The sequence below is a fragment of the Bufo gargarizans genome, chromosome 4, assembly GCF_014858855.1.
Source record: "Bufo gargarizans isolate SCDJY-AF-19 chromosome 4, ASM1485885v1, whole genome shotgun sequence".
NCBI lineage: Eukaryota > Metazoa > Chordata > Amphibia > Anura > Bufonidae > Bufo > Bufo gargarizans.
Window position 1 is genome coordinate 194,408,082 of NC_058083.1, and position 26,255 is coordinate 194,434,336.

A 26,255-nucleotide genomic window follows, 5' to 3' on the forward strand; every position below is an offset into this window, starting at 1 on the left:
GATATGTTCTTACACTTACCACCAGAACAATGGCTCTCACACAAACAGATGAATCTTAACACTCTATGTATCTTATACTCTAAATATAGGTATGCGTCAAACCAAGGTAAGTCAGGTCTCCCCAAGACTGTTCTCTTACGTGTACCTCTGGTACTAAAAAAATCTCTGTCGACAGTTAGATAAAGTAAACAGATCTCCCTGAGATCCTATGGTGTGTCCCTGACACAAAACAACTTACGGATAGAGACGTGGCCAGTGCTCTCAGTTCGGAAGAAAGACAAACTGGTGTATATTCTTACCGGACACGAGGATGACCCTCTTGATCCCGGATGGAGCCCCCAGACTGAAAGGATTGGTTCCCTTCTTCTAAGACCACCTTGGTTTGAAGCCTACTGGATCCAGGAGAAGTATTTCTTGATGGCAAGAAAGACACATGCACACTAAAAGCAGCTAAGAAATACTCTAATTTATTGCAAGCATATCATGTCCTTTTATAGGCAGTTTAGGGTGTACATAGCCTAAGTAGTGCGGACCACTCATAATGCAGGGAATGGTTAAATATATGCATACATCAAATCTGAGAAATCAGCACACACAAGGAAAACGGAACCTAAGCAGTTCAAGAAAAAAAAAACGAATCTCAACTCTACAGCTAGGAATAGAAACCAACAATCAGTAACACAAGATTAGGACAATACAAAAGATGTCTGAAATAATTCCCTATACCTCCCCTCTGGCTAGGATGTTGTATATTAGAGCAGATGGCTTCAGTACTTGCACACTGCCTCCCCTCTGGCTAGGATGTTGTATATCAGAGCAGACGGCCTCAGTACTTGCACACTGCCTCCCCTCTGGCTAGGATGTTGTATATCAGAGCAGACGGCCTCAGTACTTGCACACTGCCTCCCCTCTGGCTAGGATGTTGTATAACAGAGCAGACGGCCTCAGTACTTGCACACTGCCTCCCCTCTGGCTAGGATGTTGTATAACAGAGCAGGCGGCCTCAGTACTTGTACACTGCCTCCCCTCTGGCTAGGATGTTGTATATCAGGGCAGCCGGCCTCAGTACTTGTACACTGCCTCCCCTCTGGCTAGGATGTTGTATATCAGAGCAGACGACCTCAGTACTGCATATTTGCATAGCAGGAATGCTGAGCTTGTACACATCATCAGGGCGACTCGTGGGGGAGGGATATTTGTAGAATAACAGCAGGGATTTTTAGGTGAGCTTCAGAAAAGTAATTATATCTCCCAGATCTCCCAGCTATACGCTAGTGGTATTAGCTTGGAGTACCAAACGCGGTAACAATTTTTCTTTAGCATTGTTTCAAGTGCACTGTGAAATCCCAATAGCCTTAAAAAATGATTGTATAGAGAATATTTAAGGGATTTGTGCAATGATGTATAATGATGGGCCTTTAAGTCTGTCTTCACCACATTAGGGCAGTCCATACAGAGGTCAATAGCAACATGATGGATGACGAGATTAGTAAACCTGAATTTGGTGGGCAGTCTTTATAAGGTTCTAAGCAGGCTGCATAAGCCATAACATGGGCAATGTAGCTCTGCTCATGAATCCCGTGGAAGAGATGAGCAAGGGGTCCTTTAGCCAAGATGGCCACATCCTCTCCTCCATGTGTCTCTGAGGAAAGTTGAACTGCAGACTGCTGTTGGTAATCTCCTTCTGTGAGAATCAATACAGAAAAAAATCTTGAGACTATGAAGCTATTATCTATAACTAATTAAAACACTGTAAAACCAAAACAGTAAATGTTTTATAAATATATGTTTTTGAATTTTGTCCATACCAATGTTAACAGTCGTAATATTCTCTCTGGAGCCATTAACATATTTGTAACCAGGACCATTGCCATAGAGAAGGCTGGTATAGGGCAAGCGATCTGAAGCCATGCCTGGTGCTTTTCCTAGAAAATTAAAAGGAGGTTTGGAATAAGGCTTGGAAGAAATAACACATTAAAAAGGAATCATGCATCAATCATTTATTGTTTCCACTCATTAGAGAGTTATTGTTACAGTAAGTGAAACTATACTACGTGTTATACACCGTTGAGTCACATTATTATGACCACCAACTAGAGGGACTGGGAGTGACTCAGTAAGGTCCTGGTAGGTTATCACAGCTGTCTGGAGCCATGCTGGCTGCAGTGCATCCCACAGCTACTGGAGGATGCGTGGGGGAGGATCCATAAAGCGAACAAGTCTGGGGAATTAGAGGGCCAGATTAGTATTTGGAAGTTGTACTGTCTTCTATGCATAGTTGTTAATGTGAGTGATCATGTGTGTGTCTTCAGCACCATCTAGTGACCTTTAGCTGTAAGTGCATCTTCTGGCTTTTTTAAGTTATGCATATTCATTAGGTCACCTGACTTCCTGCTCACAGTGCTTTCTGGGAAAGAGACAGGCTCCTGCTTCCTTTTCTCCTCACCTCATGGAAGGAGCAGCTGCACATTGTGTGTCTCTTACTAAAGCATCGTCGGTAAGGGATTTATTTATGTTTTTGTATTGGTTTTGTGTACATTATGCTGTATACTCAGTTATTGTATGTTCATTTTCCTAGTTTACCTTATCTACTGCCGGTTAATAAAAACCACAGACTACAGAAACAAGTCTCATATTATTAACTAGTAGAATGGTGATATCTGCCTGTTGAACTGCATACAGACCCCAGGGGTACATGTTGTGAGAACAGGACAGTAAACGACGACTTCTAGCAAGAGAAGCACACCTGACTACACAGAAGTCTGTTACGGTCCACGCAATATCTGCAAACGGACACCACAGCGACTTCTATACAGTCCAGTGCTGCAAGGGGATAGCCGCTTCAAGCAATGTAGACACATTTGATTGCATACTGTGACCGCTCTCTAAGCACAGCGACCGGCATTCCACCGCACAGTAGTCTCCACGCGGTTAAGTGTCTTCACCAACACCATGTCGCGTAGCACAGTATCAAGCTACAAGACAAGATCAGGGAAGGATGGTTCCACTAAGTCATCTTCCGTTAGCAATGCGGCTGCCATTGCCCGCGCAAAGGCAGAAGCCGCGAAGGTCAAAGCAGCCTTTGCCGAACAAGAAATGAAGATGAAAGAAGAAAAGGCACAGCTAGAGGCTGAGAAAGCAAAGCAACAGGCTTCAATAGACATGCAAAAGGTCCTCTTAGATGCAAAGCTAGAGAAACTCGCCGTAGAGAAAGAAACGGCAGCCGCCATAGCTGAAGCAGAGTTCTTGGAGGCAATGGAATACCCGAAAACCGGAAGTCACCGCAGCGTGCTTAGCCCAGAACTCGGCCAGCAAGATCCTGTACAACGCACTTCAGAGTACGTCCGTCAACACTCCAGACCAAACAGCAATGCTGATCCATTCCCAGGAACCGAAGATGTCACCTATGTCACAGAGCAATCATACCGTCCAAAAGAAAGAGTAACGCTCGGAACCCAGTCCTACAAACAAGAGAGCCCAGAGCCACGTGACAAAACTCGAGCTAACTTCCCTGCACACCAAGGAAGCCAGCTTCCAGTCCAGCCTGCAGAGCCACCGCATCCCATAAGACGGTATGACATGGGCTGGCCTAAGTCAGAGACTCCATACAGGTATGATCGCACACCACACTCTCACTGTAACTTTCCACCTCCAACCAACCTTAGTAGTAACCAGAGCACAATAGACTTTGCCAGGTTCTTTACTAAACGAGAGCTGGTTACAAAGGGACTTGCGAAGTTCAGTGATCGCCCTGAAAACTATAGAGCATGGCGGGCCTCCTTTTATAACATTACAAAAGACTTGGGTCTGTCATACAGTGAGGAAATAGACTTCCTTGTAGATCGGCTTGGAAAAGACTCTGTAGAACATGCCAAGAGAATCAGGGATATTAATATAAACTACCCAGAGATTGGCCTAAAAATGATCTGGGATAGACTTGATGAATGTTATGGTTCTGCAGAGGTCATAGAGGATGCGTTGTTTAAAAGAATTGACGAATTCCCTAAAATCTCTAGCAAAGGGTTCCAGAAACTTAGGGATTTAAGTGATCTACTGATGGAATTACAGGTTGCCAAAGCCGAAGGGGATTTACCGGGGCTTGCTTTCCTCGACACTGCCAGAGGTGTCAAACCTATTGTATTAAAGCTTCCCCACAACCTGCAGGAGAAATGGGTCTCCCACGGGTCAAGGTACAAACATACCTACAATGTGCCATTCCCTCCCTTCGGTGTGTTTGTTGACTTTGTAAGGCTAGAAGCTAATATTCGTAATGACCCTAGCTTTGATCTATCACAGTCTTGTGCCACTCCCTATGACCACAGACCACACAAAGGATCAGTGGCAGTGCACAAAACTAACATTTCACCTGCAGATTCTTACAGGCATTACAGCTCCGCCAGCCACGAAACAGTCAAAGATCCTGGTAAGCAGTGCCCTCTACACAAGAAGCCACACCCTCTTCTGAAGTGCAGAGCCTTTAGAGAAATGTCCATAGGAGATCGCAAAGCCTTCCTCAAAGAGAACCGCATTTGCTACAAGTGCTGCTCATCAACATCACATATGGCCAAAGACTGTCAGGTTAGTGTAAAATGCACAGAATGCAACAACTCAGATCACAACACGGCCCTACATCCTGGGCCTTCCCCATGGACCTTATCACAGAGTAACAGTGCCAGAGAGCATGGCGGGGAGGAAAGTACCTCTGAAGCTAACCCACCAGCAGTTACTTCACAATGCACTGAAGTCTGTAAAGGACTCATAGGCGGCAGGTCCTGCTCAAAAATCTGCCTAACAAAAGTATACCCAAAGGGCTGCAGAGACAAAGCCATCAATGTTTACGCCATCCTAGATGACCAAAGTAATGCGTCCCTAGCCAAATCTACTTTCTTTGACATTTTCAGCATCAAAGGGCCCAACACTCCTTATTCCCTAAAGACCTGTGCAGGTACTGTAGAAACAGCGGGGAGGAGAGCTAGTGGCTATCTAATTGAGTCCATAGATGGTAAAACGTGTCTTTCCTTACCAACTATTACGGAATGTAACCAAATCCCTGATAATAGACACGAAATCCCTACACCAGAGGTAGCCATACATCACCCCCATTTACAGCGTATAGCCCATCTCTTACCAAAACTTGATCCTAACGCTCAGATAATCCTACTCCTAGGGAGAGATATCTTACAAGTTCATAAAACTAGAGAGCAGATTAATGGCCCACATCATGCTCCTTATGCCCAAAGGCATGACCTAGGATGGGTCATAGTAGGAGATGTCTGCTTAGGAAGCGTACACAAACCAACTTCCATTAATAGCATGCTTACAAGCACATTAGATAATGGACGTCCCTCTATCTTCCAACCATGTAAAAACAACTTCCTCATAAAGGAATTGCCACATAGCACTCAACTACCTTGTTCTTTCATAGACTCTGTAGACCACGACATAGCTTGTGACAGTGACAAAGACCATCTAGGTTGCTCAGTGTTCCAAAGGACCAAGGAGGACAATCGGGTAGCAATGTCCCACGAAGACAGATTGTTTTTAGAAACCATGCAAAAGGAAATCACTAAGGATGAAACAAATAGTTGGGTCGCACCCCTTCCCTTCAGGCCGCAAAGGCAGCGTTTGCCTAACAACAGAGAGCAAGTCTACAGACGTTTTGTCTCTCTAAGGCGTAGCTTCCATAAGAAGCCAGAAATGAAAGATCACTTCTTTACTTTCATGAGGAAAATATTTGAGAATGGTCATGCCGAGGTAGCTCCTACCCTTAAAAACTCAGAAGAATGTTGGTATTTACCCATATTCGGGGTTTACCACCCAAAGAAACCGGGCCAAATTAGAGTAGTGTTTGACTCTAGTGCAAAATATGAAGGCGTCTCCTTAAACAACGTCCTGCTCTCAGGTCCTGATCTTAACAACAAGCTCCTAGGAGTACTGCTTCGTTTTCGCAAAGACTCTGTTGCCTTCATGGCAGACATTCAGCAGATGTTTCATTGCTTTCTCGTTAAAGAGGAACACAGAAACTTCTTAAGATTTCTTTGGTTTGTTGACAATGACCCCACAAAAGATATTGCGGAGTACCGCATGCGGGTACATATCTTTGGTAACAGCCCCTCCCCTGCAGTTGCAACTTATGGTCTTAGACACTCTGCTCAGGAAGGCGAACTAGAATATGGGTCAGACGTCAGACAATTCGTAGAAAGAGACTTTTATGTAGATGACTGTCTAAAATCACTACCCACTGTTGAGGATGCAATAAGTCTCCTTAAGAGAGCTCAAGAAATGCTTGCATGCTCAAACCTGAGACTCCACAAAATAGCCTCTAATAGTAAGCAGCTGATAGAAGCATTTCCCTCTCAAGACCATTCAAATGACCTACAGAGCTTAGACTTAGGGACTGACTCCCTTCCTATACAACGTAGCCTTGGTCTCCTCTGGGATCTAAAATCAGATACGTTTACCTTCCAAGTCAGCCAGGAAGAGAAGCCCTTTACCCGTAGAGGTGTCCTGTCTGCCATAAACAGTCTTTATGATCCCTTAGGATTCACTGCCCCTGTTACAATCCAGGGCAAATCACTACTTAGAGACTTAACTCAGGAAACATTGGATTGGGATCACCCACTATCCCCTGAAAAAAGAAACCTATGGATAGAGTGGAGAAACTCCCTAAAGACTTTATCTAGCCTGCATGTTCCACGTTCTTACGCTCCTGTGCCATCCACAGAAGTAAAAACACAAAAACTCTATGTATTCTCTGATGCGTCCGTCAAAGCAATTGCCGCAGTAGCGTATCTTAAAACTATAGACAACAAAGGTCAGTGTCACACAGGGTTTGTCATGGGCAAAGCAAAACTCGCACCACTTCTCGAACATACAATACCTAGGCTAGAGCTCTGTGCCGCTGTACTAGCCGTTGAACTAGCGGAATTAATTACATCAGAGATAAACCTAGAGATTCGAGACACCGAGTTTTATACAGACAGTAAAGTGGTCCTGGGCTACATTTACAACCAAACTAGGCGTTTTTACGTTTACGTTAACAACCGAGTGTTAAGAATCAGGAGGTCCACTATACCAAAGCAATGGCACTTTGTACCTACTGACCATAACCCAGCAGACTTAGCAACCAGGTCAGTTGCTGCCAGTCACCTTAAGAACACAGTCTGGTTCACGGGTCCTGCCTTTCTATACAACTCAGAACATTCTTCTGCCTGTGACTCATATGAGCTGTTAGATGCAGATTCTGACAAAGAAATCCGCCCCCAGGTATCTGTACTACTCACTGTAAATTCGTACAATCAGCTCGGTAGTCACCGTTTCATCAGGTTTTCCACCTGGAAGTCACTTGTACGAGCTATCACCTGCTTAGCACACATAGCCCGTTCCTTCAAGCATGCCCCATTTGTTATGGAATGTAACTGCAATGGTTGGCACCATTGTAAGAATGGATACTCAGTAAGTGAGCTAGAACAATCGAAAAATCTAATCATTTGTTCCATGCAACAAGAGACATTCGCTAAAGAACTCTACTGCATCAACAACAAAAAACCTGTGTCAAAAGACAGTGTGTTAGTGAAGCTCGATCCAGTCCTTGATGAGAATGGTCTGCTAAGAGTGGGAGGGCGGCTTAAAGAGGCCAAATTAGGGTTTAATGAGAAACATCCTATCATAATACCTGGTCATCATCATTTAGCTTCCTTGCTTGTAGAGCACTACCACAGTAAGATAAAACACCAGGGCCGACTATTCACCGAAGGGGCGTTACGTGCTGCTGGGCTGTGGGTCGTTGGTGTAAAAAGGTGTATTAACAAATGTATATTCAAATGCATCATTTGCCGCAAACTACGTGGGGGTTTACAAACGCAAAAAATGGCCAATCTCCCACCCGACAGGGTTAACATGGACCCTCCATTTACTAATGTGGGCCTTGACGTGTTTGGTCCCTGGTCCGTTATCACACGTCAAACTAGAAGTAGCCACGCTAGCTCCAAGCGATGGGCAGTCATTTTCAGTTGTATGTCAATTCGAGCCGTCCACATTGAAGTTATTGAGTCTATGGACACTTCTAGCTTCATAAATGCCCTCAGGCGCTTTATTGCAATCAGAGGTCCTGTAAAACAAATCCGCTCTGACAGAGGCACAAACTTCGTTGGAGCTGCTAATGAGCTAAAGATTCTCTCCAACTTGGATAATAACAGTGTAAAAAGATTCCTTAGTGAGCAAGGATGCACTTGGATTTTCAATTCCCCTCATTCTTCTCACATGGGAGGAGCCTGGGAAAGAATGATTGGCATAGCCCGCAGAATCTTGAACTCTATTTTCCTACAAGCGGGTAATGCTAGACTCTCTCATGAATGCCTTACAACCTTTATGGCCGAAGTCTCAGCCATTATCAATGCCAGACCCTTGGCTCCGATATCAAATGACCCAGGAGATCCAATACTGCTTACGCCTGCCTCTCTACTTACCCAAAAGACTGGTATAGTGAGTGCTCCTTCTGGAGAGTTTGGCACCAAAGATCTCTACAAACGCCAATGGAGACAAGTGCAAGGCCTTGCCGATACCTTCTGGAATAGGTGGAAGAAGCAATATCTTCCCACCTTACAAACAAGAACCAAATGGCACACTGTTAAGCCCAACCTAAAACCTGATGACATTGTTCTTGTTAAAGACTCTCAGGCTCAAAGAAATCATTGGCCTTTGGGCCTCATTACTAAAGTGTTCCCAAGTGAAGACGGACATGTCCGTAAAGTAGAGGTCAAGATTTTCAAACAAAATGAGACCAAACTGTTTATCAGACCTACTTCCGAACTAATCCTACTGTTACCTGTTGAGGACTCTAATAGTGACATCGGCTGATGTCAAGCGGGGAGTGTACTGTCTTCTATGCATAGTTGTTAATGTGAGTGATCATGTGTGTGTCTTCAGCACCATCTAGTGACCTTTAGCTGTAAGTGCATCTTCTGGCTTTTTTAAGTTATGCATATTCATTAGGTCACCTGACTTCCTGCTCACAGTGCTTTCTGGGAAAGAGACAGGCTCCTGCTTCCTTTTCTCCTCACCTCATGGAAGGAGCAGCTGCACATTGTGTGTCTCTTACTAAAGCATCGTCGGTAAGGGATTTATTTATGTTTTTGTATTGGTTTTGTGTACATTGTGCTGTATACTCAGTTATTGTATGTTCATTTTCCTAGTTTACCTTATCTACTGCCGGTTAATAAAAACCACAGACTACAGAAACAAGTCTCATATTATTAACTAGTAGAATGGTGATATCTGCCTGTTGAACTGCATACAGACCCCGGGGGTACATGTTGTGAGAACAGGACAGAAGTCCTAGCCATGCTCTTTCTATCAATGTTGGACATTTCTTGCCATGTGATATGTGGCATTATCTTGCTGGAGGGTACCATCGGACCCAGGGAAAACAATCAGCATGTGTGGGTGTATGTGATCTGCAAGGATGGATTCATACACAAATCGATTGAGAGTGCCTCAGTGGCACTTCACAGTTTCCACATTCCTTATTTGCAATGGTTCCATTTTATCTCTCACGATACATTTTCACCACAGCAGCATGTGAACAGTTCACTAATTGTGCAGTTTCAGAAATACTGCCACCCTTGGCCCAAAAGCCAATGATCATACCTGTTTGCAACTCTGATAAATCACCCCTCACAACATATTTCCTTCATGAGCTACGCACTGCCAACATCAAAAGTAGTTAGTGGTCATAATAATGTGAAAAAATGTGAGCATTAGAAAATATACTGTTGTCCCAAAAGTTGCAATGGCCCCAGGTTAAATTATTTTCAACTTGCAAACCACATTCAACTTAGACCTCTTGCACACAAATGTTATTTTTTCCATTTACGTTCTGTTTTTTGCGTTCCGTATATGGTCCGTATACGGAACTATTCATTTCAATGGGTCCGCAAAAATAACTGAATGTACTCCATATGCTTTCCATTTCTGCATTTCCATTTTTCCGTTCCGTTCAAAGATAGAACATGTCCTGTAATTAAATAGAATCAGCGGCTCACCTATTTGGATTAATGGATAAGGAAGTCTATCCAAAGGTGTACCCTCCGCCTTATTCAAACAAAGAATGTATTTAAAAAACAGATGGATGGCACTCTAAACAATTGTGAACCATTAATATAATGCTAATTTATTGATAATTAAAACAAACTATAATTAAAAAGATTCTAGAACAGGAGAAGGAAAAAAGAAAAAGGAAAAAGGGTATGAGTATATATATATATATATATATATATATATATATAATTAATTAGAAATATATCAATTGGGTATATGACTTAATAATTCATCTATGAAAAGGGGAGGGGGAGGAGTTTACACTCAGTCCATATATAAATAAATGAATAAATAAATATGCATATGCAGATACAATCGCATCAATTAGACAGACAGTATCTATAAAATGTAAAAGATATAAAAACTGCTGAAAAGGACAGCAATAAGTCCATGTTAGCAATCAGTAGCAATAAATCAATGTTGCAATAAGTCAATGTTAGCAATCAGTAGCAATAAATGGGTGACGTCAGGAATGGCTGGAATCCCAAGCAGCTCTTCAAAATATATGTTTTTAGTACTGGCAAAAATGACAATAGCAGCAATATTTAGTCTGTATAAGATGTAAGAGACTGGTACCTGCAAGTACCCAAAATCCAGGTCTTGAAGGGAAAAAAATGTTTCCACAGCAGGGTGTTTTGTATAAAAAAGGAGGCAGTTCTATATATAAAAAGAAGGTAGTTCTATATATGAAAGTATTATTTCCTCTTGGAATAATGCACAGTAGTATACAACCTTTAATAATATTGAGGGTACATTACCACTCCTGGATGAGTTATATATCAGGTATCTGCGATGTAAATCTACCCATTGGTAATGTCTATTTACCTCAACATCCCGGCCTGGCGTCCCACGTGCTTAGTATAATAATGTTTGTAAACCAAAGTACTTAATAGAGACAATATTGTTTCTTATCAGGATAATGTTAATGTTTAGAGTACATTACCGCTCCTGCATCCTGGCTCGGCGTCCCACGTGGTTAGTGTAGTAACCTTGCTAGCGCTGTGCGCTCTCCCGGGCATCCTACCTCGGCATTCCACATGGCGTCCCACGTGGTCGGGAGCGGGCTTTTCAATTTAGATGTCAGCAAAGGTGAGGGATACTTGCTCCACTTGTATGCTGCCCGGATTTAGAGTTATTCGGTACCTTAGATAATACTGCTTTTTGTTAGTCTATTGTGGCTGTATAGCTATTTTTCCCAATAATATAGCCATTGGGAAATATAGCCACACAGCCACAATAGGCTAACAAAAAGCAGTATTATCTAAGGTACCGAATAAATCTAAATCCGGGCAGCATACGAGTGGAGCAAGTATCCCTCTATATCAGCAGTATCACCTTTGCCCACATCTAAATTGAAAAGCCCGCTCCCAATCACGTGGGAGGCCATATGGAACGCCGAGCCGGGATGCCCGGGAGAGCGCACAGCGCTAGCAAGTGCAGTGGCCAGGTACGGGTTGTTTAATGTTCGGTATTTGTTGTGATGCCAATTGCAGCGTGCGCAGGGTACTACCCCAGGGCCCTTCTAAGGTGTTATAACGCACGTCCCAGGTTAGGATTGCCAGAGTGGTGTGACTGCCTATAATGTTTCTGTATCGGAGACCTAGGAGAAGCCATATTCCTCTTCAGCTAGTCAGTCCCCACACTTTAGGAGGGCCCTGGGGTAGTACCCTGTGCACGCTGACTCACAGATATATTCTCAGGGGATGCTTTCTTCCTGGAACTGGAGGTTGTTTGCAACTTTTTGCTTTTTGTCATCCAGCTGAGCTGCAGGACTGGGAATTTGGTCAAGTCTCAGCACGAGACTTGGTCCTTGCTGTCTTCCCTATGCAGGGGAAACTAAAAACTGGGTCTAACAGTTTTTTTCCTCCCTTGCTGCAGTAAGATGGAAACATCCACTTCTCTTTAGCAGGGGGGCAGAATAGAATAGGATTGTTCCACTCTGAACGGCCATAACATTAAAACTATCTCAACCAATGATGAACATGGAAAATTACAAGGAAATTTACATTTAACATAGTTTTAAATGCACAGTTGTGAAGACATTAGCAAAATCATATCAGATGACAATAAAAAAGCTCTTAGAGAAGACAGTAGCAGAGTACAAGAGTGTAGTAACACAATGCTGGGGTGTTACACAAGGTTACTACACTAACCACGTGGGACGCCGAGCCGGGACGCAGAGGAGAGAAGACACCACCAGCATCGCCGCATGGACCCACATCGCAGATTCCTGCTGCCACACCACTGCAGGAGCGGTAATGTACTCTGAAGATTAACATTATCCTGATAAGAAAGAAACAATATTGTCTCTATTAAGTACTTTGGTTTACAGACATTATTATACCAAGCACGTGGGACGCCAGGCCTGGATGTTGAGGTAAATAGACATTACCAATGCGCAGATTTACATCGCAGATACCTGATATATAACTCATCCAGGAGCGATAATGTACCCTCAATAATATTAAAGGTTGTATACTACCTGTGCATTATTCCAAGAGGAAATAATACTTTTATATATAAAACTACCTTCTTTTTATATATAGAACTGGTAGAATTTTTTTTCCACAACAGGGTGTTTTGTATACAAAAGAAGGTACTTTTGTATACAAAACACCCTGTTGTGGAAAAAAAATTTCCCTTCAAGACCTGGATTTTGGGTACTTGCAGGTACCAGTCTCTTCCTTCTTATACAGACTAAATATTGCTGCTATTGTCATTTTTGCTGCTACTGGAAATGTATATTTTGAAGAGCTGTTTGGGATTCCAGCCATTCCTGACGTCACCCATTTAATGCTACTGATTGCTAACATTTACTTATTGCTGTCCTTTTCAGCAGTTTTTATATCATTAACATTTTATAGCTACTGTCTGTCTAATCAATGGTATTGTGTCTGCATATGCATATTTATTTATTTATTTATATATGGACTGAGGGTAAACTCCTCCCCCTCCCCTTTTCATATATGAATTATTAAGTCATATACCCAATTGATATATTTCTAATGAATGATATATGAATGATATATTTCTAATGAATATATACATATACATACACTCATACCATTTTAGAGGATACCCCCTTTTTTCCTTCTCCTGTTCTAGAATCTTTTTAATTATAGTTTGTTTTAATTATCAATAAATTAACATTATATTCATGGTTCACAAATGTTTAGAGTGCCATCCATCTGTTTTTTGAAAACATGTCCTATTATTGCCCACAAATCACATTCCGTGTTTCCATTCAAGTCAATGGGGCTGTAAAAAAAACGGAACAGATACGGAATGTATCCGTATGTATTCCATATCCGTTCCGTTTTTGTGGAACCATCTATTGAAAGTTTTATTCCTAGACCAATTTTTCTAAGTAATTAATGTATACTGTATATGCTATACTTCCGTTTCCGATCCGCAAAAAAATGAAAACAAAATGGAAAAACTGAATAACAAAACGGAATGGAAACAGAAACACTACTGAAACAAAAATGGAAAATTTGATTCCGTTTAAACAGACCGCAAAACACTGAAAAAGCCATATGGTCGTGTGCAAGAGGCCTTACTATGTAATGTGACACATGTTTAGACAATCAGCATGGGAATTTTATGGGTAAATTGAATATGAACTTTAATGCAATGTACATGTATTACATGTACTGTATTACTCTCTAGCTGTACTACATGCACTGTACTAGTATCCACCCATACTACATTTTTTATAAAACTCTCTACCATTACTACATGTACTGTAGTGATTTCTACCTGAACTCACTGGTGCACCTCTTCACTATTTACCAGGCACCGCTCAGTTCATTTTATAGTGGCTATGCCTGGTATTGTAGCTCAATCCAAATCATTTGAATGGGAATGAACAGAAATACCAGGGAAAATTGCCATTGAATGTACAGAGCTGTGCCGTGGCCTCTTTGATCAGCTGACTGGTTATAATGCTGGGAGTCCGACCTCCAATAGTCTGATATTGGTTACCTATCCTAAGAATATGTCAACTCAACAACATTAAAGTCTTTAATAGTCCTTGTAAAGCATTCCATGCAATTTTGGGCCATTAGAAAGGGATAGTGAATAGCAAGTAGCAATGCAGGGCTCCCTTCTATAAAGCAACTGCATTGTTAACATACATACTGTATACTGTATGTGGTTAAAGAATTGGCACAATGGTGATGGACAGGCTAAAGAAAAAACGCTCTTTCTGTCCTGTTGGGCAGTATGCTCTTTAGAAAAGGACCTCTCTGTTGTCCACCATTGAGTGAAAGTACACTTTATGAAGCCTTACATGCATTTGACTGATAAGGACTGTAAAGTTAAATATATTATCACTATATTGCTTCACATACAGGTGAAACTCGAAAATCTTTTATATCGTGCAAAGTTCATTTATTTCAGTAATGCTACTTAAAAGGTGAAACTAACATATGAGACTCAGGGCCGTCTTTAATATTGATTGGACCCTGGGCAAGAATTTACTTGGGCCCCCTGGATCCCGCCTTCACACACCCTAGCATGAAATCACGCCCTCCACCACAACACACAGTAAATGGGTCCACATCTGAGCCGCCAAAACGGCGGCTCGGATGCGGACCCAAACAACGGCCGTGTGCATGAGGCCTAAGCACATGCAGTCTCATGAGTGGTCCACACCCCTGCCTTGCAGCCTCACAGCAGTACAGGACCAGTATCTGCACACGTCTGTATGGCATAATTGGGATGCACATCACACATGACATGACACAGGTCTTTACCAGGCTGCAGGCCAGCAGACACATTATTATTGCCACATGTGTCACATGCCACTACTGACTGTACAGCCGTTCAGAGTTCAGACAGTTCACAGTTCCACTTCCTTCCGAAAAGCGAGCCTGCCGTGCACTCCAGCGACTTACAGATAGAGGCAGTGGCGTTGCTATGGCTGGTGTCACCCTTTTCTCAGGGGGGCCATCATGGTGTGGTGTGGAATGGTCATTTTTACTAAGGAATATAGTTTACCATTTCTGTGCAAAAGAGAAAATAAGAAGTCGGCTCCAATCAGATATCTACATAGACCAAGACTCTTGGTCTATGTGCAGATATCTGATTGGAGCTGACTTAGCGACTTCTTATTTTCTCTTTTGCACATAAATGGTTAAACTATATACCTTAGTAAAAATGACCAGTCCAGTCCACACCATGAGGGCCCCCCTGAGAAAAGATTAGTAAATGTGGCCGGCCGGGTGGCCGCAGGCCAGGCCACAGTTCAGCAGACATAGAGAACCCAACCCCTTATGTCTCCCGTCTCTATAGTTATCCCCCACTAATGGGGTTATTTAAATTACTGGTGGATTATTAGAGAGACGAGAGACATAAGGAATTCTCTGTCTGCTGAACTGGGGCCACCACCGGCCACATTTACTAATCTTTGCTCAGGGGGGCCCTCATGGTGTGGAGTGGTCATTTTTTCTAAGGAATATAGTTTAACCGTTTATGTGCAAAAGAGAAAAAAAGAAGTCACTAAGTCAGCTCCAATCAGATATCTGCACATAGACCCAGAGTCTTGGTCTATGTGCAGATATCTGATTGGAGCGGACTTCTTATTTTCTCTTTTGCACATAAATGGTTAAACCATTCCTTAGTGAAAATGACAAGTCCACACTAATCCCATGAGGGCCCCCCTGAGCAAAGATTAGTAAATGTGGCAAGTGATGGCCACAGGCCAGGCCACAGTTCAGCAGCAGAGTCTCAGACAGAGAGAAGAACCCAACCCCTGCCCTTATGTCGCCTGGGGCTCTCTATAATAATCCCCCACAAATGTATGAATGGAATGGTCGTCGGATCTGACCTGAACGGTTTCTTCTAATATATAAAATAAAGTCAATATAATAATATATGCAATGCATATGCGCTGCGTGCCACTGCTTTTTGCTTACCTCCTCCTCAGTCCTGTCCTCCCCTCCTGGCGCGGCAGTGGCAGGTCGACTCTGGCTGGCTGACTATACTTTTATTAGGTAGGTGACCAGGTCAGGTCAGCAGGTCAGTGACTTGAGACTGGTCTGGTCTGGATCTTGTCTGGTAAGTGGTCACGACGTCACGTCACGTGAGGCTGTGACTCCCTCACCACCGCCACCCAATCCCAATCCCTTTAGCCTCCGGAGCGGAGGCGGGGACTTAGTCACTGCTGATGCCTGCTCCGCCTCTGCCATGGCGCTTCACTAGGCTGCGGACCGGTGACTCACACAGACGAGAGACGACACACCCCCTTTTACCAAGTCAGTGACGGGGGCGGGGGGCCGAAGTGCTTCACCTTCGCTGTGAAGAGTAGGCTGCGCTGCTGCTGCTGCATATTAACATGAGTCCGACTCCTGAGTCAGAGTCGCTCGCGAGTTGGGCCAGGGAGGCAGGGCCCCCATTAGCAACTGGGCCCGGGGCAGCTGCCCCTTTTGCCCTGCGGCAAAGACGGCCCTGATGAGACTCATTACATGCAAAGTGAGATATTTCAAGCCTTACCGCTTATGAAACCCCAAAGTCTCAATCACAGGTCCCCTTTGCTCAGGGGGTATGGATTAAATAGCTGACTAGAGTGTGACACTTTCAGCCTAGAATGTTGAACCTTTTCACAAAATTCTAATTTTAAGCTGCATTAATGCAATTCTTTTTAATTTGCATTACTGAAATAAATGGACTTTTGCACGATATTCTAATTTTTCGAGTTTCACCTGTACATCACAGAATGACAAAATTCCTTATTAACAATCTCTTCAGAATATTCAGAACAGTAATTCCAGTTTAGCAAATATCTTACCTAAAATACTATTGCCACGATCTGTGTATCCTCCAAAAGTAAAGACATGAGAGTGATCAGCAGTCACCACAGTCAAGGTTTCAGATTCTGATGTTAGCTTCCCAGCAATATGGATAGCCTTGTCAAACTCAACAGCCTCAGTCAACGAATTTCGTGCATTAGAATCATGGTGGCCATGGTCAATTCTACCGCTTAAAGTAATAGATAAAAAGTTACTACAAAAGTATCTGGTTTACTAACCGCTTAGTGGCCAACCTGTTTTGGGCCTTAAGGACAAAGGGTTTTTTGTTTTTTCATTGTCGCCTTCCAAGAGCTATAACTTTTTTATTTTTCCATCTATGTAAGCTTTATGAAGGCTTGTTTTTTGTTCTATGAAGTTGTAGTTTTTAATATTGCCCTTTTGGGGTACACATAATCTACTGATTAATTTTTATTAACTTTTTCTGGGAGGGAGATGGGGTAAAACAGCAATACTGCCACTGAGTTTTTATGCTATAAATTTAGCGGTGCTCATTTTTGGGCATAAATAACATGATAACTTTATTCTCTGGGTCAGTATAATTACAGCGATACCAAATACATTTTTTTCAGTTTTACTACTTTTGTGCAATAAAACCCCTTTTTTTTGTGTGGGGGCTTAATTTTTGCAGGATGATGTGTAGTTTGTATTGGTTTTTTTGTGGTATATAACACTTTTTATTAAATTTTTTGTGGCGACTCAGCAAAAAGCAGCAATTCTGCAATTTTTTGTTGTTGTTTTTTTATGGCATTCATCTTACAGGCTAATTTACGCAATTTGGGTTGTTACGGATACAACGATACTAAACATGAGCGGAAAATTTTATTTTTGCATTTTTTCCTTTGAAAAGCGTTTTTTAAATGGAAAAAAAAATTATTGGCATTTTTTTATTTTATACATTTTTTTTTTTTTTTTTTTAACTATTTAATAGTTCCACAAGGTTACTATAACAGGTGATCTTTTGATTGCTTATAAAATACAATACACTATTCCTATAGTGCATGGTAATTTTAATGTCAGTGCTATACTGACATTGACCATCAGGCTGCACTAGAAAGGCGCAGCCTGATGGGGAAAACTGGAGACAGACTGAAAGCCTATACTAGGTCCCAGACTGCTTATACACACATCAGTGGTGGGAGACAAAGGCAGTCCACTCCCTCTGTAACCGCTTACATAAGGAGGGCACCATTGTTTGCAGAATGTAAGGGGTTAAATATCCAAGATCGGCGCTCCTGCCCGTCCAGGCTGTTAGAGCAGGAGTGCAGCTCTCATGTCAGACCCAAACCTCCACTCTCCACCGTGCAGTGTTTAGACTGGACCACCATGAAAAGGAGACGACCCAGCCTATGGCCCCTTAGTTACTGCTGTAAAAAGGCATATTTGTGGTCACTAAAGGGTTAAAGAGTAATGGTAATCTTACAAAACTTTTGATATGTCATAGTAAAATATGAGAAGTTTTAGGCCGAATGCACACGGCCGTGTTTCACGGCCGTGAGCGGTCCGTGGTAACACGGGCTGGATTCCTGCTGCCGCCGCAGTGCAGTAATACATTGGTATGATCTTTACCAATGTATTACTGTACTGCGGCGGCAGCAGGAAGCGCACAGCGTCATAGCAACCAATGACGCCGTGCGCTCCTGCTCTCAGCAGGAATCCGGCCCGTGTTACCACGGACCGCTCACGGCCATGTGCATTCGGCCTTGATCAGTGGGGTCTCAATGATGTGAAATTCACCAATCTCACTAAGGGGCACAAGAGCTCTGAGGAACAGTTGCACATCTAATCACTTCCTGCACCGACCATTCGTTGACAATGTGATTGGGAGTGTAATACAGTTGGGTATTATTTATTATATAATTCAGGGTTTGTTTTTGTATATCAAATGTGTGAAATGCAGTGAAACCCCTAGCACCAAAAGGGTTAAAAGACAACATTTATACAATAATAGCAGGAGAGCAAAAAAACAAGAAAACACCTGAAATCCTTTTCCTATGTCAGCTGAGATTTGTAATGCCCAATGCAATATACTTATCTTCTACAAACAGAAAGAACCCTTTTGGATTCTTGCTCAGAATCTTAATGGCTTTCTCTGTCATTTCTGCAAGGGATGGATCCGTGGAATGGTCACGATTTAACTCATATTTCATGTCTTTTGGTTCAAAAAGACCTAAACAGTTAAAATATACAAAGCAATTAATTGCATCATGAAAAGCCCACAGTAATGAGTGGATCATATCATTGATGTAATCTCACCTCAAAGTTGTATATCTATCCCAGTGATGGCTAATCTCCAGCACCCCAGCTGTGGTGAAACTACGACTCCCAGCATGCTCCATTCATCTCTGTGGAGTTCTGAGAACAGCCAAGCAAGTGTACATCTTGGGAGTTGTAGTTTTACCACGGCTGGAGTGCCGGAGGTTAGCCATCACAGATCTATGCTGTTATTACCTAAACTCATAACATAGTTGTATTTTATATATTAATTCCGCTCCCCCCTCAACCCCCCACCCCATCACCATTCCACGATGACATAGGGCATATGTTGTGTATACTTTGGATTGTATTAGCTGGCATACAAGGAAAGCTGCCATAGACGACAGACCCAGTCCAGACAATGCAATAATGAATGCTACAGAACTATGGTAGATACCACATGCTCATCAACTCCTGTTTATACTGTGCTGCCCTCAGGTCCTCATAATTATGCATATTAAAAAAGAACCCTACCCATAAGATAATCAGTGGTCTCTTCATCTACAGCATCAAATTGTTCTTTGTTCCAAACATATATAGAACCCTGCAAAATAAAATTAATTTCAATATGATCAAAAAATGTAATAAGTAACTGGAACACTTCTTTAGGGAGCGTTCAGACGACCGTTTTGCGGATCTGTAAAATACGGATACTGGCCACGTGCATTCCGCAATTTGCGGACCGCACATGGCCGCAATTATAATAGAAAATGCCTATTCTTGTCAGCGATCGTGGCTCTCTTTTTTTTTTTTTTTGCAGGGTGCTGTCTGTATCTTTTGCAGCCCCATTGAAATGAATGGGTCCACTCCACACCTGTTAAGCAAAATTGCGGAATGGATGCGGACTCATTCAAACGGCCATGTGAATGAGCCCTTAAAAGAGAGCTCCGGTTTCAGTTACAAATACCAAGTAGGCAAACCATACAACAGTAAGCCTGCCAGGCTGCCATATATTTTATTGAGTTTCCATATTCCATTGCAGATACAGACGATATCCACCTGCTCCTTATTCGCCAGCTGTAGAAATCTTCATGTATCTCAGTTTTTGTTCTATTATGTATTTACCGTGAAGTGTATTAGTGTTAAAGGAAAGGAAAATAATCTATTTTAAATGGATTCTTTTCAAAATGTAAAGCATATGTATTTAATATTTAGGTGATGGTTTTCCTCCTTTTTTATATATTTCAAAATAATCCTAAAATCCTAGGATTATTCACTTTGCCCACTAACCCTCATAGTAGCCTGACAATTCCTGTGCTGCGGAGATTGCTTCTCAGAAGTCAACTTATCATCAGAGGCAGAGATATTAAAGAGATTAAATATATGTATATATATATATATATATATATATATATATAAAAATATGTGTGTGTGATGGTTACAGCTCATCTACTCCCTTTGCACAGGTCAGAGCATGTCTAGAATACTTTCCCATACGTGTCAATAGTAGAGATTTAAGACTGGCATTCCCTACACCAGTTTTGGAAAAAGTGAGCTGAAGTATGATGCACCAACAGGCCTCCTAATAAATTTGGCGCAAGTTCTAGCTTTCCATGCACCAAAAACTGAACTCCCCACTAGCTAGTAGCTGGTGTAGATTACACGTTCAAAAAACGAGGCAGCACCCTATTCACACTAACTGTGCTGCTGCTCTATCCGTGTTTGTGGTGTAGATTACGGCTACAATTAACACCAGTAAATAAAAAATATATTAGAAAAAATAATATACATCAGTATTTGGTTTTAATTAATAAAACAAAATCTTGGCGATATATCCCCTTTACTTGTTAAAGAGTTCCTCAGTTTTCAAAAAACTTTTGATATGTCATAGAGAAACGTCATAAGTTTTGATTGGTGGGGGTCTGAGTGCTGGGACCCCACCCAGCACTAGAATGAGGAGAGAGAAGCACTCACATCTCGAGCCCTCACCTCACTGCAGGAGATAGACTCTACAAGTCCATGCCGGTGTCACCCTCTGCAGCGAGGGGAGAGAGCATGTTATGAGAGCACTACTCTACAAAAACCAAGAAGGCAGGGAGGGTGCTTTGCGAAGATTTACACAGCATGCAGCAGGAAATCTGAATGAACCATTTAAACAGCTGAACATGGAATGTTAATAAAGTATATGGCAAATAAACTATTTTGAAGGGGTTCTCCGGCATTTTGTCTAATTAGTAGTTGCAACCAAGGCTACATTTACACCTCTGGTGTGAGACCCTGTTCTGGCTGTTCTCGCAGACAAGCGGAGAATCTGACGGACAGCAGCATGCAGCGGTTTGTGTCCGGCCGGTTCTCCGTTTGTCTGCCGGTGGGGCGTCACCAGTGGCCGTTTGTACCTGCGTGAGTTGTCCACCCACCCGCCCTGTTTAGATATTTAATTTTCAAGTCATAGCAGGGGCAGGTTAATGGGGGGTCCTCCGAGGCGATACAATGTTTAATAGGTGCATGACACGTTGGAGCGTGCATCTCATGAGGTTCGGTAAGCTGAAAGCTGGGGGCCCCTGTTTGGGCTAAAAAGGCCTACAGGGGTAGATGGATATATATTTTGGAGGATTTGGTGCCCTTGGGTCGGTGAGTGCAGCCAAGGGTAAGGTAAAAGATGTGAGGAGTGAAGAACGCAGCTTGCTTGGGTTGCCTTCTAGGATCATTCCACAATGTGAATGTTATTGCACTTTATTATATGTGTTTATATTATTGTCTTTATTAAAGATGTTGGATAATGTTTTGGAACAATAAACTGGCTGCTTTGGCCTTTCACCAAGAAGTTGGACTCAGAGTGTTATTTTTGGGGGAGGTGAGTTGGGTTTGGCAGTGGTCTGAAATGATCTTACATCCTTAAGTCAGAAATAGTAGACACTTCTGGTTGGGACTTGGGTAGAAGACCTCACAGCGCGTGTGAGTAAGAATCAGGCTCAGACTGGCCCACAGGGGTACAGGTGACTCCCTCGGTGGGCCCCTAGTCACCACCCCCTGTACAAGTGGCAGATAACACAGTCCACTTACTGCGCTACATATAGATAAGCAATGTACAGCACCTCAACCAGCCTTTGTTCATATAAAAACTGGGTAAAATATTTAAGAAACTACCCAGTTTATTAATATTGACACAATCAGGTGGCTGAGATGACTTATAGGTACAGAGGGAGGATAGCCAGTATCTTCTTTTCTCAGAGACCCACCATCTCAAAGTCGCTGAAGGGACCCCATAATCATCTTAGGTTACTTTCACACTTGCGGCAGAGTGATCCGGCAAGCAGTTCCGTCGCCGGAACTGCCTGCCGTATCCGGCAATCTGCATGTAAATGGACAGCATTTGTAGACAGATCCGGATGCCGAACCGTCTTACAAATGCATTGCAAGAACGGATCCGTCTCTCCATTTGTCATCCGGAGAAACGGATCCGTTATATATTTTTTTCACATTTTTACCGGTCATGTGCAGACCGGAAGGACGGATCCGGCATTGCGGTATTTTGAATGTTGGATCCGGCACTAATACATTCCTATGGAAAAAATGCTGGATCCGGCATTCAGGCAAGTCTTCAGTTTTTTTGGCTGGAGATAAAACCGTAGCATGCTGCGGTATTATCTCCGTCCTGATCAGTCAAAAAGACTGAACTGAAGCCATCCTGAACGGATTTCTCTCCTATCAGAATGCATGGGGATAAAACTGATCAGTTCTTTTCCGGTGTTGAGACCCTAGGACGGAACTCTATGCCGGAAATGAAAAACGCAAGTGTGAAAGTACCCTTATAGAGTCTTGCTGCTGCCTGCCACCGTGTGAGCAGGTAATATTTGAATGTATCCATACGGTGAGCATCAAAAATAAATGTTGCTGGTCAGCCCTAGGCACCCCAGTCCGACACTGGTAAGTATTACGTGAAAGAGCTTCCCTCCAGAGGTTTGTTACAACTAGTAATTAGACTAAATGCCCAGAGAAGCCCTTTAATTATGATCTGCCTAATGGGAGGAATAATTAAAAGGTATTGTACAGTACATTGTAAGATCAATTTAGTAAAAAAAAATACCTTTATTAAAGGGAACCTGTCAGCGGGATTTTGGGTATAGAGCTGAGGACATGGGTCTCTAGATGGCCGCTAGCACATCCGCAATACCCAGTCCCCATAGCTCTGTGTGCTTTTATTGTGTAAAAAAAACTATTTGATACATATGCAAATTAACCTGAGATGAGTCCTGTCCCTGACTGATCTCACGTATAGGACTCATCTCAGGTTAAGTGCCGAACAGATAGGGGACGGAGACCACCACAGATCCCCTACCGGCACGAATACCATCTGATCAGCTGTAACTTGGGGAACCGCTAAGAAGCGCAATAGCGCACAGCTTTGATACAATAAAGGCAGTAGACAGTACATAAAGTCGTACAACAAACAACTATATTGAATGAGTGAAAACACCGCATAAACTGAACTATCATAAGTACCGTACTTTATGAACTGTGCAGGCTTCATTGCTAACAACCTTACGCTGTCTACTTATGGCCATATCGGACATTGATAAATAGTAAACGGAATATATGGTTTTAGATTCCGATATAACGTTGCAGGCTACTAAATATAAACTAAATAAATAAATAGGACTGGCACTCTGTATGTGTGGTAATATGGAATAAATACAATAAATATATGCAATAAAAGGTGATCACAATTTAATTCAAAAACAAAATACAATAAAATACACAATATAATAAAAGCATAAATGAATGCTAAAAATTGATGAATAGCAGCACTGGTATATAATAGTTCCTTTGTTATTTCATGATATAAAGTTCGTATCTTGTAATTGACCAGACTCAGTTGGGTAAAATAATTATCCTTTTGGTCACAGAGTTATATAAAGTGCATCAGAGAGTATATAAGCTTAATGACTGATAGTTATGCAACTTGTGCAAAAGTTCAACACAGATATGTTGTCTCCTAAATCGTGATGGGTTACAGTCACTGTAATCAAGTACTCCAAGGTAAGAGAATTATGTCGGATCTTACCCTAAGCCGACTGGAGTGAACGACAAAAACACTTACGTGTATGGTGCGAATGGTCCCGCGTTTGAAAGTGGACACCGGAGCAATACGGTCTATGGCGTGCTGCTGGCTTGACCATCTGTATCGCAGAATATGCTGCGTCTCACGTGATCCGTGACGTACCTCCGGTCCAAGGCTCTGATGGGGTATCGCGAGACCTGATACGCAGCAGTCAAATTAACAGGAGCTATGTTCGGCAGATCCTGAATGGAGTTTTTTTCACTGGAGCGCTCCAGTTATTACGATGAATTAATCGCAGATTCTTTACTCATCTGTGTATATGAAGAAGGCCTTAATTGCAATGGGAGTATATCAGCTGGTTACGCCAGACGCGTTTCGGGGACCTCTTCCCCTTCCTCAGTGGCAGCTGATCTCCCAAAGTTTGGAATGACTTTATATAGACCGCATAGAGAGACCCAAAAAGCGGTTTGGATTCCCAATTCCAGTTTTTTGTTCATTGTTCTGTTTGTCATAGTTGCTGCTATGTGCGGTTTTAATGCAGTATTTTACAATATTCTTTGATTGGAACTTAATTAGATGCTTATTGGTGAAACACACTGAATAAATATAATATAGATGCTGCAATAATTATTTTAAATAACAACCATAAAAATGTATATATGGACAAAATAAAAGACTGATCAATTCAGATTATTACATTTGATATATAAATAAAAACATATGACATGTATACTAAATAAAATCTATAAGTATATATAAATAATTAAAATAGTATGAATAAAAACATATAATGGTGATACATATTGCTTGATGTCTTAGTTGATTCTATCACCATTATATGTTTTTATTCATACTATTTTAATTATTTATATATACTTATAGATTTTATTTAGTATACATGTCATATGTTTTTATTTATATATCAAATGTAATAATCTGAATTGATCAGTCTTTTATTTTGTCCATATATACATTTTTATGGTTGTTATTTAAAATAATTATTGCAGCATCTATATTATATTTATTCAGTGTGTTTCACCAATAAGCATCTAATTAAGTTCCAATCAAAGAATATTGTAAAATACTGCATTAAAACCGCACATAGCAGCAACTATGACAAACAGAACAATGAACAAAAAACTGGAATTGGGAATCCAAACCGCTTTTTGGGTCTCTCTATGCGGTCTATATAAAGTCATTCCAAACTTTGGGAGATCAGCTGCCACTGAGGAAGGGGAAGAGGTCCCCGAAACGCGTCTGGCGTAACCAGCTGATATACTCCCATTGCAATTAAGGCCTTCTTCATATACACAGATGAGTAAAGAATCTGCGATTAATTCATCGTAATAACTGGAGCGCTCCAGTGAAAAAAACTCCATTCAGGATCTGCCGAACATAGCTCCTGTTAATTTGACTGCTGCGTATCAGGTCTCGCGATACCCCATCAGAGCCTTGGACCGGAGGTACGTCACGGATCACGTGAGACGCAGCATATTCTGCGATACAGATGGTCAAGCCAGCAGCACGCCATAGACCGTATTGCTCCGGTGTCCACTTTCAAACGCGGGACCATTCGCACCATACACGTAAGTGTTTTTGTCGTTCACTCCAGTCGGCTTAGGGTAAGATCCGACATAATTCTCTTACCTTGGAGTACTTGATTACAGTGACTGTAACCCATCGCGATTTAGGAGACAACATATCTGTGTTGAACTTTTGCACAAGTTGCATAACTATCAGTCATTAAGCTTATATACTCTCTGATGCACTTTATATAACTCTGTGACCAAAAGGATAATTATTTTACCCAACTGAGTCTGGTCAATTACAAGATACGAACTTTATATCATGAAATAACAAAGGAACTATTATATACCAGTGCTGCTATTCATCAATTTTTAGCATTCATTTATGCTTTTATTATATTGTGTATTTTATTGTATTTTGTTTTTGAATTAAATTGTGATCACCTTTTATTGCATATATTTATTGTATTTATTCCATATTACCACACATACAGAGTGCCAGTCCTATTTATTTATTTATTTTCTAATACTGGTCTGTATGGGTGATACAGTTTTTCTGGCCTA

The 26,255-nt window shown here is 41.9% G+C and overlaps 1 protein-coding gene across 1 annotated transcript in view; it reads right to left on the reverse strand.

Moving 5' to 3' along the window:
- Nucleotides 1-429: 429 nt before the first annotated feature.
- Nucleotides 430-26,255, reverse strand: part of LOC122935311 (alkaline phosphatase, tissue-nonspecific isozyme-like) — a 43,590-nt gene continuing 17,764 nt past the window's right edge. The window contains exons 5-9 of the mRNA XM_044291077.1: nt 19,638-19,707; nt 18,939-19,077; nt 16,889-17,079; nt 1,809-1,925; nt 430-1,684 (exon numbers count right to left, since the gene is read on the reverse strand). Coding sequence (XP_044147012.1) covers nt 1,431-1,684; nt 1,809-1,925; nt 16,889-17,079; nt 18,939-19,077; nt 19,638-19,707 — 771 coding nt within the window. The 3' untranslated portion in view covers nt 430-1,430. The remainder of the gene's footprint in view (nt 1,685-1,808; nt 1,926-16,888; nt 17,080-18,938; nt 19,078-19,637; nt 19,708-26,255) is intronic.